The sequence below is a fragment of the Lotus japonicus genome, chromosome 6 (genome assembly GCF_012489685.1).
Source record: "Lotus japonicus ecotype B-129 chromosome 6, LjGifu_v1.2".
In the NCBI taxonomy this organism is placed as follows: Eukaryota; Viridiplantae; Streptophyta; class Magnoliopsida; order Fabales; family Fabaceae; genus Lotus; species Lotus japonicus.
The window spans coordinates 67,724,143-67,739,882 of record NC_080046.1 but is presented as its reverse complement, the minus strand read 5'-3'; the positions used below and the strand labels follow the sequence as shown (position 1 = coordinate 67,739,882).

The window sequence follows — 15,740 nt, the reverse complement described above, 5'->3', positions numbered from 1 at the left end:
AGAAGGCTTATGATAGGGTGGATTGGGACTTCCTCCGGGTGACACTACATGATTTTGGGATCCCTCCTCAACTAGTGGCTCTGATTATGTGGGGAGTGCAAGCTTCTAATCTCTTGGTCTTGTGGAACGGTTCCAAGCTTGAGTCCTTTACTCCCCAAAGAGGGCTCAGGCAAGGCGATCCACTCTCCCCTTATTTGTTTGTTCTTTGCATGGAGAGGCTTGCCATTGAAATTCAGTGTTTGGTGGAAGAGGGAAGATAGCATCCAATCCGTGTTACAAAGGAAGGGATATGCATTTCCCATCTTTTCTTTGCGGATGATGTGTTATTGTTTTGTCAAGCCAATCAGGAGCAAGTTCAGGTTATCTCTAAGACTCTTAATGCTTTCTGTGAGGCATCTGGAATGCGGGTAAACTTGGACAAATCACGCATGTTTTGTTCCAAGAATGTGGCGAGTGGACAACAACGGGTTCTCTCTTCCATTTCTAGAATGAGTAAAGCCAGCAACCTTGGTAAATATTTGGGAATTCCTCTTCTAAAGGGGAGAGTTACGAGGTCCCAATTTGCACCCATCATAGAGAAAGTGAATACAAGGCTAGCGTCGTGGAAGGGCAAATTGCTCAACAAGGCGGGTCGGCTGTGTATGGCAAAATCAGTTTTGACTTCATTGCCGGTATACACTATGCAAGCGCTTTGGCTCCCAAAAGTGGTGTGCAATCATGTGGATAGGATGGTACGCAATTATATCTGGTCGAAGGGTGATAACAATCGGAGTTGGAACCTCGTTGCTTAGGAAGACATCACGCAACCGCGGGATAAGGGTGGCTTAGGTCTTCGGTGTGCACGACAGAATAACCAGGCTTTGCTAGGGAAGATGGTGTAGAGTTTACTCCATGAGAAGGACACGTTGTGGGTGAAGGTTATGCAAGAAGATACTTGTAGGGGAACTCAATATTACAGGCGAACCATAAGAATGGGGAGTCGTATATCTGGCGAGGAATCCTCAAGGCTAGAGATGCGGTAGTGTTGGGATTTCGACCCCGGTTAGGAGCGGGGGACTCTTCACTATTGTACAGCAACTGGTTGGGCACAGGGTTGTTAGCACAACATATTCCTTTTGTCCATATTACGGATACTAGCTTGCGGGTTGCAGATTTGAGGCATCATGGTGCGTGGCGATTTAATCAGTTGTATACACAATTGCCTGATGAGATTAAGCAGGAAATTAGCAGGGTTTTGATTCCACAGATTCCAGAGGGCCGGAACAAGATATTGTGGCATAGAGAAAACGATGGACGCTACACGGCTGCGTCTGCCTACAAGCTGGTAACAGAGACTGACCAGCCACCGTCACGCCTGTGGAAGCTGGTCTGGCGATGCAGAGCCCCGGAGAAGGTTAGGTTCTTTTTTGAAACGACTCGTTTAGTGTTAATATAGTTTTAATTATTATTGTTATTATGTTTATCTTAATAATATATAAAACCCATCCACCAAAGTGGGACATAATGCTTTCTAATTTCCACATGTCATGTTTTTATTGGATGTTTTCATTGAATTTCCACATGTCTATTTCTCATTGGTCCAAATCCTTAATTTTTTATTGGTCGACATTAAACAATAAATAAGTAAATACATAAATCAAACAATTTGAAATTTGGTCGACATTAATTGGCCAGTAAACATTTCTTTTGATTGTTTGACTATTTCAAGCATTAAATGTCGATATGCCAGTAAAATTGGCCACACGATTAGCCCCAAATCTGATTCATCTTTTCGAAATCACTGAATAAATTTAAAGTTGACATTCAAAGTTTTTCCATAATTATTTTCCTTAATTTCAAATACCATAAATGTTTTCCTTAATTTCATTAAGATATCAGCTGTTTTTCCAAAAATATTTTTCTCTCCATCTCTTTCAATTCGTGTTTCTCACGGCCTCTTCAGATGTTGGTCATGTCGACCCCTGTTTATTGTTCCTCATGAATAAGTACAATTGCAAGATATGTCTTACTGTTTCTGATTTACCTCCACCACCAGAACCCCTCTTCCTCCACCCACTCTCCCCCTTCCCTCAATCCCAAGATTTGGCTCACCGTTTCAAATCTTCTGAAGTTGATTATCTTCTCCATGGTTGTGAAGCTCCCCATCCATTTCCCTAGTTTCGTGCCATCCCTTGATCCCAACCCGACTCCATCCGGATTGTTGCTCCCTCCCTGTTTCAACGACGACAAACTCATCTCTTTCGTTGGTCACGACGATGATGAGATCACCTTCTCCCCGATTACTATTTTGTTCCTCCTCACTCTCTCAGCATCGCTAGGTCGACTTCAACATATTCTCTCCCTACGTCAGCGCAAGGGAAGATGAGAAGAGATATTGTCGTTGATGAGGAATATAGAGATGAAATTAGCCTCTCCACACTGCGGCGCAAGGGAAGGTGACAAGGGCTATTGTCGTTGACGAGGAATTTAGACACGAAATTAGCCTCTCCACACGGTGGCGCAAGGAAAGATGAGAAGAGGTACTCAGACGAAATTAGGAAGTATATCATAAATTTCAAAATTAATTTCATGTGAATCAGATTATTTTCATCATGTGTAAATTTCTACATGTGTGTATTTTACTAAGTACATATTTTCATTTCTTATAGGATCTTATGGTTCGATCCCAATCTTCCGATCTATGATTTTTCACCCCCCTCTCGAACCTAAGTAGGATCCCGATCTTTACAACCTTGATTTCAACATACCCAACTGCCATTGACAAATATTATGGTTAACAGCAAATCAAATAATAATAAAATCAATTAAATCCAATTATGATTACCATTATTTCATTCCAAGTATAGGATTATAACCGTTGGAATGATTACGTATAACTATGTTGCTTTATTTCCTTGGAACAATAGAATTGATCCGTTGGAAAACTTGAAATTGGTTTATATGCTATTCATTATTTATGAGGTGCTTGTTGCAGCTTATAGTAAGTAAACTAAAACGTAATACAAATAACAGGTCCTCAAATTCAAACTTCACTTAATCTGCCCCAGCCACAATGGATTAGATCTACCTTCTCAATCTGGCTCGATACCAAGACCCCTTGAAAAAGAAACAAAAGAATAGCTGTCAGCTTCAATGAAAATATTGAGTATGTGATAATTAATAATTTACTGAAGAAATATGCCACAGAGAATAATAACTACATACCATTTAGCGAAAAACAAGAGGGTGTAAACTCACAACATAGAAAATTCTATACTCAAAATATTGTCACTTGACACACCCCACCCACGAAGTACCACAACTTATATGTCAATAGTTATCAGTCAAATGAAGTAATAGAGTCCTTGATTAACCTACAGTTGGACACAAACTTGTCCTACTCTGATGCTGGATAAATTAAATAAAGGTACTAAGTTGAATATTTTCAAAAAGTTAGCATATTTACTCTAATATCAATAACTGATAAAAGCATAGTCCCTAACATCGTCTTGTGTTAAGATATTCCCTAATAGTAATATTCCAACAGCTGGTGCCATTAAATTTAAATACTCACCAGGAAGAGAAAGAAACCAAATAATATCAATTCATTTTAAGGAAATTGACAAATCAAAGTTCAATATAGTAGCATAAATAAAACTGAGCAACAACTTCACACTAAGCCAACTCAAATTCTTTATTCAATATGATTGATATAATTGGGCTAAAATAAATACCATGAATGAACCTAACTACAAATATCAATAATTATATCTTCACACCTCATTTTTTTGAGGTGTGGAGAGGTGGAAGAAGAGAGAGATGGGAAGAAAGGAGAGAGAAAATAAAGATGTAATATGTGATTTGATTGATAAAGGAGAGATAAATAGATAGAAAATAAAGGTGGAAAATGGGTGGAGGTGTGTATGTATCATAACTCCTACAAATATACCTCAGGAATGTTCATCCTTTGAAATTTTTCGCCGATCAAAAGTAAATTGAAATGATTAACATTACCTTCTTCTTCTTAGGGCGGGTCATGGCAAAGTCTCGTTCAAATGCCTGTATGCAGATTCATGTTTCGCCATTTATCCTTTAAATCGACCTGAAAAAAATCATTTGATTGACATCAAATGCACACAAGTTTAAAAAAAGTAACATATACACCACAAACAGAAAAATAACCATAGGCTTACGGAAGTTCTCCCTTTAAACACATCCTTGTGAGTACTTAAAATGAATGTCCAGTTACCTTCACCAAATCTGAAACAAGATAACATAAAGAAACAAAGAAATTAAGCATATTCTCTTATCAGTCAAAACTAAACAGACAAGTTAGAACATTAGTACTTGTTTACTGCTTCTTGAACTAACTAGAACAACCACATACTTGTTGAACTAGTTTGAACATTAGTTAAACTTAATCTCTTACCAATCAAAACTACTGTTGAACTAGTTAGAACAGCCACATACTTGTTTACCCCAGCTAGTAGAGTCTCTTTTTCTAGTTGACTCCATCTTTTTGTTATTCTTCTCTTTTTTATAACATTTGTGGAATCATCATACTCCTTTAAAGGAGAAACCTTCTTCATCTTAGGGCTAGGCAGCAGAGTACCATATGATGTCCCACTGCAGGAGCGATTCACAAACTTCTTCCACTGCAAAAGAAATCAATAAGTATTATACTAATTTAAAATCAACCATCAGAATAACAAGTTACAGACATGGTTACCTCATCAGCAGTTGTTGGAGAACGGTCACCAACATTAGCAGTTTCTATTGAATACAAAATGAAGGAAATTTTCATTTTAGTTTAAAAGTGCTTATAACAATTAACAATGTAAGTTGTGTGTTTACAAAAGGAAAATAATTTACCACAAAAAAAGAAAGTCTAAATAAGAAATGACCTTTCTGTTGCTCTTTCTGACCCTGTGGAGGCAAGCACCACCCTTTAGCAACATTGGAGAGAAAAACATCATTCTCCCCTGCCAGCTGCTCAAGAAAGGAAGGGTCAAAGTTATCCCAGGACTCTGCCAAAAAGATCTTGAGCTTTTGAATGGCCACGACTCTAGTGTTCTTTAAGGCTGCCAACCGATCTCTGATACATGTGTCTATCAGGGATGCCTCAATCTCTGTCATCCACCTTTCCAACTCCTCAGAGAACAAAGGGCATTGGCTTTCACCACCAGAAGAGGGTCTCATCTGCCTAACCCTTCCTGACCATATTCTCTGAACAGCGTCAATGTATTTAGGACTAGAGAGATCTACCTCAAGGTACTTAAGAGTACATTCCACGGCCACCGTACAATATGCGGCACGAAAGGCAGCGCTGATGGGAGAACCCTCGTGATCAAGACTTCGTTCGAGGATTTCCATAATTTCAAGCATGTATTCCTCAATTGAGACACTCCAACAACACTCTTGAAGCATCCCAAGGATCATAGTCTTGAAGTACGATGAGTCCATCTTCGGAGCAACAGCGAGGGTGCGAACCAATACTCTCAGTATAGTGCTGTTTGGAATTCGCCCCCTTATGAATTCCACCGCCCAACTTCCGGCATCACCATCCATAATCTCCTTAGCAAGAGGTTGAGATTAAGAATCACTGTACCAAATAGAATAGTTAAACCATAAATTACTCCTAAATTAATGATTATCCACACTGCCCTTGATAATCAAGCACAAAAGAGTAGCATAGAGAATTCACACAAGAACTAAATATGAGTGTTACATCCAAGCAAAATCCATCATAAAAACTATGGTTCCATCAATGTATTAACTTCCTAACTATATTTCCCATCCCATAAATCGACAACACAAGTAAGTTTCAAACCATAGTTAACGGGTCCGCCATACGCTCCGGTATTTGGTATGGGTATTGGTACGAGGGGTATACATAGTATGTTCATAGTAAAGGAAAAGTTGCAGTCTTGTTCATTCATCAGCAGTTAAAAAGAAAAGCATCACTAAGATCAGTACGAGAGGGGTATACATGGTATGTTCACAGAAAAGGAAAAGTTGCAATTACACTGTTCATTGAACAGCTGTTAAAAAGAAAAACATCACTATATAGAAGATCACTAGTAATAATTAACTACTGTATTAGTATATAGGTGCAATCGGCATAATTAATACTATACTTTTTTCCCAACCGACATCAGTGTGCAATCAGAGGTGGCTGGACTAATAAATCGACAAACAAGAGTGAGAAGAAATCATAAGCTTTAGAGTTTATGCATCTTTAGTAAATTACATCAGAACTACATTAAAAGTTCAAAATTAAGACAGAAATCAGGAAAAATGTTATCAACACCAACTCTTGCTAAAAGAACGAAGAGAATTGATGTAAATAACGAAAAAACCCTCTTCCCAAGACTCCATCAAGCTTCATATCTCTTCTAATCAAAACCACAATAGTCCAAACCAATCCAATAACCAAAAATACCAAACTGATTGGGACTGTGAAACTACATAGTTAAACTTAGAACAAAAAGAAAAAAAAAACTACATAGTCAAACTTAGAACAAAAAGAAAAAGAAAAAGAAAACAAAAATCATTTTAGCATACCAAGAATGATTCCCTGTGCTCCTCTATAGTAAGAACTTGTTAGCGTTCTAAAATCTAAGCCTTTCTTGTGCAGCTGCAATAGATGTAATTTTATTAGTCCTCAACATACTATTCAAATTTCAATAAGTCACTTAGGTCAATGGATAAGTGATTCAACAGAATGAGCATGTACGGAACATTTCATTGTATTTGTTTGCATCCAATTCCCATGATTCCAGGCCAGGCAATAAAAAGATCTAATTTCATGAAACGGAAGGGGGACATTTAACTATAGATTACCAGTGTCCATATAGAACTAGTTTCAACCTCTTTCCACGGACCGTGAGCAGCTTGATCTTAAAATCAACACCTACATAGCATAGAGCAATAGAAGGTAAGAACAATAGAATCCCAAGTAGATAGTATGATCCCTGGGCCCTTATTGACTAACCAATATTGTGCCAACCACTTGTAAGTTCTAACTGCATCAGCATTGGATAAGAACAAAAGAAATAATAGTATGGTTACAAAATCTTTTTCAGCTAATACACAAAAGCTTTCTTCAAATTAAGTATCAGTAACTTATAAAGATAATTACCAAGAGTTCGGATGACAAAAGCAGAGTTTGTAAGTGAAGCATGGTTGACCCCCATATATAAAATCAACGAAATTAAATCATGCACGTAGCTCATTTTCTCAAAAGATCAAATTAAAACCCCAAGTTGTCTTCCTCAGCTATGCAATTCGGTTTGTGCAATCCTATTTCTGAATACTATATATCCCAAGAACGTATAGTTTCCTAATTAAGTGTATTTGGCATTCCAAAAGGCAACCATTAATTGTGCTTGCTTTCCATAAACAATCGTTCATATACTTTACCAAGAATCAAAAGCCAACATGCAAATCATTTAGTTTTCAATTTCATCAAAATGAAGGTCGTTCACCCCAACATCAAGCACAAATGAATTATTAGCATATAATGAGGAGCAGAAAACAACAAGAACATCAATGCTTTGCTGAAGAAACGAAACCCAAGTTGTTCCTTCATTCACGGCAAACACGAGGAGCTGAAAAGCCACCAGAAGAAAAGAAGGAGAAAGGCACGAAACAAACCTTTCGGTATGTCTATAACAGCGAAGTTGAACTCGCCAATGCACCGATCAAAGCAAACTCCTCTGCTGGATTTGAACCGAATCGCATTTCCGAACAATGGTCATTTTTCAAGTCGCAATCAAAACCCTCAGATCTGCAAACAAAAGACGTTCAAATCTCAAAACCCTAAAAAAATCTGCAATGAGAAGAGAGAGAAACAAACAAATCAACACCTGCACAGGATTTCACTGAGTAGAGATGAAAATGGAGATGGGTAGTGGAGATGAAGAACGCAAAACAGTTTTTAGCGGCAAAATTACACAAAACTTTCCTTTTTTTATTAATTAATGCTAAACTTGTGGGATGTCAACAAAACACAACATAGAGACAAACTACCCCATTCCAATTGTTGTCACGTTTTTAGCCTTCTATAACAAGACACACCAACAACATAGACAAATTACTATGTTCCTGTTTAATTTCAATTAGTACGTATTTTTTTTCCTATTGCGACTTGAGTTATCATTCAGGAACGTACTAATTATTTATTAAAAAATTATTTTATTTCAGTTCTAATTTATATAAAATATATTATCTCTGAATGATAGTTTTTTTTTTGTCAAAAGTGTTTAGAATTGTTCTTGTCTAAGGTATGACAATGGTAATAAAGTACCCTTAAAAAACCCTAGCAGAGCTAAAAGAGGTAAGTAATACGTAAATAAGGAAATAATATCATAAATGATGAAAAAGGTCCCTAGTACAAGGTGAAGACATTCTTTTTATAGTAGGAATGATCATTATCTAGAATGTTCATGGATTTGGGCCTTACATGCAGGGCCCAAATCCCTATGTTGAACAAGATAAATACATGTGTACAATATAATAAGACAAAATAACTCGGGCCCACATCCTCAAGCTGGGGTCCATGTCCTAATCACCTTCCTGCTGGCCTTACCGGGCGGGTCAGTGGACTTATAACGACCCGCCCGGCCCATAAGCCCACAAGACATGAAGTTCCATGTTTTTCTGGAACTGAAATGTCTTAATCAAGATAGAAATGTTCCCCCGCCACCTTTCCCGTAGTGAGCTCGCCTAGCCTGACCTAGCCCACAAGACAAGAGACCACCCTTTTTGGAGTCCACTTGTCTTATGAAGTTCACGCCTAGTCGCCCAAATTGCTTGACTCGTGCCGTTTCTTCTACCGTTACTTTGTTACCGAAAAATTGCCATCATTAGCTTTCAACTGCTGTAGTCTTTTCACGCGGGATTCGAGGGATTGCCTCGATTTGTGAAAACGTTTTAAAATGGTCGTGTCTTTTCCACTTTCCTTCTCTCTCCTTACCTGGCTTCCCTATATAAACCCCAAATCCTCATTTTTTCATTCTTTTACTTCTCCTTACTTTCAACCCTTGCATTTGTTGAAGTTCTCTGCATTTGACGGCCGCTTGCTACTCCGGTGACCTTTCAATATTCCGACCACCATTGCTCGCTGCGTTCCCATTACTTCTCCTATCTTCGGTCAGTTCCTCTCTTTTCTCTTTACTGTTTCTTCTTGTTTTTCTTTTCCATTCATCTCCCTTTTTTGAAGTTTCTCCAAAATGTTTGCCAAAAACCTTTCTTGTTCTCCTTCTCTTGATGACAAAATTTCTAATAACCAAAAGGTTATTATGGTTGACTCTGATTCTGAGTCCCACACCTCGCCCTCTTCTTCGGAACCCGCCCAAGACAGAACGGCCTCTATAACCTCTCACCTTTCCACCGATAACCCTTCTACTTCTGAAGGTTGGCGCACTAGTGATAAGTGTATGGATGACAAGTGCCTCTTTCGTTCCGTTTGGAACAGTGTTCAAGCGTTGAACAACAATCGTCTTAACGCCCGAGGTTTCACCAGAGTGAACCCTGAAACCGGGCATAATGACGATCTAGCCCTGAACGTCGCCCCCTGTGATGACAGCGAAGTCGTAACCCTCAAACCTAACGAAGCCAACGGAGAGCCCGCCTGGTTCTATCTTCATGGGTATATTTTTACCGAGCTTTTCATGAAACTTCCTTTTTCCAGTTTTATTTGTGACGTCCTTACCTTCCTGAATGTCACCCCTTGCCAACTTCTACCGAACGCCTGGGGCTTCATTCGTTGTTTTGAATTGTTGTGTGAACAACTAAACGTCGTCCCCACCTACCCTTTATTTTTATTTTTCCATAAAACTAGCATTGCCAAGCCTTCTTGTGTGTCCTTTGTTCCTTTATCAGCCCGCCCTAACATGGCCATTTTCAAACCCCTGAAAAGTAACTTCAAACATTGGCAAAAAAAGTTTTTCAAGATCGTTCATTCGCCCGACATTCCAAACCTCATTCTTGATCAGAAAGACCGCCCATTGTTTCCTCTTCACTGGACCGTGAATCCTCGGCGGGACATTACTGTCGTGCTTGAGGCGCTGACCAAGGAAGAGAGAGAAGTCGCCTTTTACATTCTTACCCTTCCTCAAATTTCCTGTTCCGACCTTCTTCAAGCCGTCAGAGATGAGAAACTTCCGCAATTTTTTTGTAAGTCTGGATTTATTATGCATGCCTTGTAATGAGCTTTCTCCGATCGCCCGGTACTAACCCCCTTCTTCTCTGTTTCTCTTTTTTTTTTTATTTGCAGCTGAAATGGGCAAGTCCAAGGGCGGTGTTAATGCTGATAGCATGCAGGCCCTGATCGCCAGTCAGGTCGACGCTGCGAAGGGGCAAAGGAAGAACGAAAAGAAAGATTCAAAGGGTGACAGGAAGAATAAGTCACCCTTGGTTGATGAACGCGACCCCAAACGTCAAAAATCTGACAGTTCTTCCAGGAGTGACCCCAAGCAAACAACATTGAATGATGCCTTATCCAAGGCTTCAAAAGACAAGAAGTCTTCCAGCAACATCCCTCTACCCCCGACTCACACTCCTGGCGCCCTTGCCAACCTGATAGCTGCCGCCAGCCCTGCCCCTCAATCTTCTCGAGACACGGTTCCCGGGAGCGACTCCGGCGCTCTTCAGAGCGTCTTTGACCCCAAATTCAATGGTTTGAATTTTGTAGAAAGGAATTTCAACACTCAAATTCCGCATGATGTGGCCGCTAAGGGCGTCCGAGCCGCTGTGACCCTCGCCGTGAACCAAGCGCTCGCCGCTGCCAGCTGTGCCGCCGGTCTTCTTCCTCATCTGAAGAATATTGAATCTGACAAGGCCCGCGCCCAGCAAAAATTTGAGGATGCTAAGGTGGCGTATGCGCAATTGAAGACTGAGTCGGACACCGCCGCCAAGCGCGCTGACACTGCCAAAAACAAACTGAAGATGCTTTGGCCGGCGTCCGCCGTCAACTGCAGGGGGCGACTGAGGATCTTGCCAAGGAGAGGGCTGCCAAGGGGATTCTTGAAACCAAACTTCACACTGCTGAAGAAGAAATAAACAAGTTGAAGGCTGAGTTGCAAAAAACTAACGAGACACTCTTAGTGAAGAGTTCTCGCCAATACGTTTTGGGTCATCTCAGCGCCAAAGAGCAACTTCGGATTCTTTATCCGAAACTTGATTTGTCTACGTTTGGTTTCATGAAGAAGATCGTGGATGGCAAGATTGTGGGCGATTGATGAAAGATTTTTTTACCACTCTACGTTTGAATCTCTCAAGACTCAACTGTAGTATAGTAAAGGGTTTTGTCGTATCCACAAGGAGGTGTAATACTTATGCCGTTCAATAGCTAACAGACTCAAATGATGGTTAACAGAGATATTAGGGGTTTGTTTAAGAACATGAAAATATAAAGAAAGCAGGTAAAGTAGTTGGATTCACCAAGGTAGATAGTTTTGCTGGGATTAGAGTTTCGTTGTTTGACCTCTATGTATTCTATTGATTCACATACAAATATCGTTCTATGCAATTGATTCCTCCCACCATTTCTTATCTTACTACCCAGTCCCCCGGTGTAGAAGATTATCAACTCCCTATATTAACCTTCAATCCCTTGATCGATTAACAATAATGAGTAGCATTAAGCATAGATGTTTGAATAGACTAATGATCTAACCCTATCCCTAGACCTTAGAATCATTAGATGATTTTACCTAATTCAGATTTAAATAGTTAGTTCCCACCATCCTATTAAATCTAAATTCATGTTCTAGGTGATCAATCCAAAACAAGCATGAAGCAAAAGGTAAAAATCATTGAATCATGGAAAAGAAACATATGATTAACTCTAGTTCAGACTCAAGAACGTGTGAGTTCCCTACACAAGTTTGAATCAATCAAAATACCCAAGGGGATCAAACCTAAGATGTAGCATGAAGCAAAAGAGAAAACCATTGATTCTTTAGCATAGAAACATGAAATTTGCATGAAAGGAAATCAAATAGATCACATGAGTATCAAAACAACTAGTTCTAATCCCAACAAATGAGAAATTAGCTATCCATTTCCATGGATAGCTTTACAATCATAAAAGAGAAGAAGAACGATGAAAAACCGAATACGTGACGGTTCCTCGGAGATGAAATCGGCTCCAAAGCCTTCTCCCAAGTCTCCTATACCTCCCTTGATACTATCCTTCGAGTTATCTCTTTCCCTAAGTGGTGGGTTTCCGTTATGATCCAAGAAGTTCTTCTTTCTGATGGGATTTTGGTCTTTTTATATAAAATCCGTGTACAGGGTGCTGAGCATGTTTTCTGGGCGCTCAGCACCCTGCTTCCTTCACTGATGGGTTTTGCCACCGCCCTAATCATGCTGAGCGCACTTTTCATGTGCTGAGCGCATTTTGCACAGATTACCCTATCTATTGAAAAGGTGTTGAGCGCCTTTAAAGTGTGCTGGGCGCCCTTTTGACAGAACTTCCATTTTCCTCTTCTGTGGCAATGGTGCTGAGCGCTCTTCAAGGGTGCTGAGCGCCTTTTTAACAGAAGCCTTCAAAACTATCCACTTCTCTATCAACTCTTGTATTTCTTCCATATCACCTTCCTACACCAACAATTGAGATTGGAATCATATATAAAACATCTTCTAAATCAAAACTCTCATTTCTATAAATTCTAATCAAAATGGGGTCAATTTGCAAGATAATTTCCATAAATCACATAGATAAGTGCCTTAATAACAATGGAAAACTACGTAAAATTGGCACTTATCAACTCCCCCCAACTTAGCACTTTGTTTGTCCTCAAACAAAAGGTAATGACTTAAATCAAACAAGCATGACTTAAACTTTTTCAAAGCTCAATTTGCAAGATCTCACAAAGATTGAATCAATGATCCAAAACAGAAACATGATGCCCACAAGAGAATGCATGACATTAATACAACTACTTATGCAACCTGAAACTCAATAGGCATGCAGTCAATTACTCTTGATCAGGGAACCACTCAATCGAGTCAGGATATAGCATGTAAATCAGGCAAGGTCTGTGTTTCGCTCATGTACATCACTGAATCACATAAGTCAAGATTGTTACTTGTCTCCTCAATCATCAAAACTACATGTGAAATCAAGGATCACTAAGGTCTTTACAGGGTTGTAATGAGGCTAGGCTTCAAAGAGTTTTGTTTTTCAGGATATGCAAAGAAACTCAACAAGGCAAGAGAGAAATCACACTTTACATTCATGATATTCACTCCCCTCAACTTGCTTTAAACCAACTCCCATTCACCATGTTCAATTCAACTCAACCCTTTGTTTTCTCATCAATCTCTTCTTTATTCTCTTTTTGTTCTTGTTGCATTTTTTTTTCTTTTTTTTCTTTCTTTCTATTTTTGCCCTTTTTTCTTTCTTTTCAAGCATACTCACATTTGAAAATATTTACAAATACATTGAATCTGAAATTGCACAAAAAATTCAGCTCAAGAGCCTTCTCCCCCCAACTTGCATACAACTCACACTAGTGAATGCTCTCTTAGCCTATCGAGCTTAGGAAAGTCGTTGTTTTTCTTTTAGGGATAGGGTTATAGTGAAGAACAATACACAAAACATTCAACATTCAGGCTCAAAGGGGTAACAAATGGACTTCTATTGAAATAGGAAGGCTATTTAGCTAAGTAGCTATATATACATAACAAAATATGCCTTGATCCTTTCCTATCAATTCCATGCAGCCAATGATATCAGAGACTCAAACAAAATCAACCATGCAAAGAAGTGATGCTCTCTCAACTCACAATGTATAGGAACACTCCCTCACAGGCTAAAAAGTTTCAAATAACCCTGATTTTCAAGTAATTTTCTTGTTATGCTTCAAGAATTCCAAGTGAATAATGCAATCATATCTAGTCATGACATCAATGAGTGCAAACACAACTTCTATCATAGAATCACTAAAATCAATTCATTTTAAGTACAGATCAAGGGATTCTCACAATAGTCATGCTAGTATTGAAAACAGTCAGAGAAACATGAAATCTAGGGCACAAGTGTTATCTATAGAAAAAAACTATACTATTAAAAAAGAAACTAAAAAAAAGGTAAAGTGGACTCCCTCATGATGTGAATGCTTTGAATCCAAGATCACTACTCAAATCCTTGATGTCTCACTCCCTCCTTGAGAAATGGACTGTCCTCAGGCCAAACTGTATGATTTTATTGTTAATCTGCCTTACAGTCACTTGAAACATGTTAGAATACAAGAGAGAAATGAGAAAATAAAAGTGTTATAATAGTAAAAACTCAAGTTCATATGAAAATAGACTTCAAGATCTTTCCAAAGAGTGGTCATTTGCTTAAATCCGATAAGAAATGAAGAAGTTATGTACATTTGAAGTAAAGCATGTATTGTTGTTTCAGGGGTAGCGCTGAGCGCCCAAACCTAGCGCTGAGCGCTAAAATGGCAGTGAATCCATTATGCTTTGCAAAATTCAGGGCGCTAAGCACCCCAAATAACACGCTAAGCGTGTTTTGGACAGAAATAAGACCTGCATAATGGTGTTGCAGTTGAAAACTCAGGTTTTTCATAAGTGCTATATCCAATTCTTGTTCTAGACTAAGTTTTCACTCCTCACCTTCACTAGTACCCTCTAAACACTCATTTAAACTTGCTCAAATCTTTTTCAAACCAATTTTTCAATCACAAATCCAAAATCAAAAGATCAAATTAACAATTTTCACAAGAACTCAAAACTCTCTTAAATCACAAGTGTGTAGGTCAAATTTTGAGTTTTGAATTTTCAGAGCATGCCAATTGATTCTTTCACATCCATTCATCATATGAAACATGTCTAAGCCTTAAAAATCAACACTCAAGCTCAGTTCATCAGTGATTTACAATCCAAGCTTCAAAGTCAAGTTTCATGCATTTCCACAACTCAATAGGCCAAATTTTGATTTAAACAATTTTAACACATGCCGTTTGGTTCAAACACATTTATATACCCTATGAAACTTGTGCATAACTTAAGATTAGAAATTGAAGCACATTTCCCACAAAAGTCACTCTAAGCTCCATTTAGGGTCAAATTTCACTTATTTCACAACTCAATACCTTATATTTTGAACTTCTTACATTTCCTTCATGCTAGGCCTCAAAACCATATATTAACATTATTTAAAACTTGTTGAGAGCTTTTAGATACACAATTGAAGCGCATGACATCATAACTCACTCCATGGACATGACAAGCACAAATAGACCTTCATTTTTGCAATTCCATCACACCATCAAGAAGTTCACTAAAACTTATCCTAAAACTTGAAAAACGACATTCAAAACACATTATGAGATGGTTCACAAGCAATAGGAAGAAACTTTGCACAGTTTATGAAGAAAATACCATAGTGGGACTTGTTTTTCACTTAAGACCACACAACCACATACCTCAGATTTTACAATTCATACAAACCTTGCATACCATCAATCCATATGCATGATAAACACTTAGTTGAACCTGTAGCAACCCCCAAACTCAAATTTTGAACAGAAATTTCACATGATCCAAATTCCATTCAAATTTCATGCATTTTCACAAGTCACCTCCTCAAATTCAAAGTTTATCATTTTCGTTGCTTCCAAAGCTTATGAACACACTCAATATATCTATCAAAACTTGTGAAGCACGTTAAAGCACACAATGAATCAAAGCTTCACAAAATCACATTACCACTTACTAAAACACATAAAAACATGAATATA

At 38.5% G+C, this 15,740-nt stretch overlaps 1 protein-coding gene across 3 annotated transcripts; it reads right to left on the bottom strand.

Annotated features, from left to right (window-relative positions):
• Window positions 1–2,845: 2,845 nt before the first annotated feature.
• LOC130726583 (uncharacterized) lies at window positions 2,846–8,020 on the bottom strand. Of its 3 annotated transcripts, none has more exons than XR_009014912.1 (10): window positions 7,848–8,020; window positions 7,636–7,768; window positions 6,823–6,892; window positions 6,544–6,616; window positions 4,884–5,581; window positions 4,709–4,752; window positions 4,409–4,634; window positions 4,173–4,239; window positions 3,994–4,081; window positions 2,846–3,096 (listed from the first exon to the last, which is right to left on the bottom strand). XR_009014912.1 is itself a non-coding variant. In XM_057577886.1 (10 exons), exons 5-9 carry the CDS (start codon window positions 5,545–5,547, stop codon window positions 4,031–4,033), a joined length of 1,011 nt encoding a protein of 336 aa, XP_057433869.1. In that variant the 5' UTR covers window positions 5,548–5,581; window positions 6,544–6,616; window positions 6,823–6,892; window positions 7,636–7,768; window positions 7,848–8,018; the 3' UTR covers window positions 2,846–3,096; window positions 3,994–4,030. The 3 variants fall into 3 exon arrangements, 2 of the variants coding, with proteins under 2 accessions (XP_057433869.1, XP_057433870.1); XM_057577886.1 differs by having other exon boundaries at window positions 4,450–4,634; window positions 7,848–8,018; XM_057577887.1 differs by lacking the exon at window positions 6,544–6,616 and having other exon boundaries at window positions 4,450–4,634; window positions 7,848–8,018.
• Between the last annotated feature and the right edge of the window lie 7,720 nt (window positions 8,021–15,740).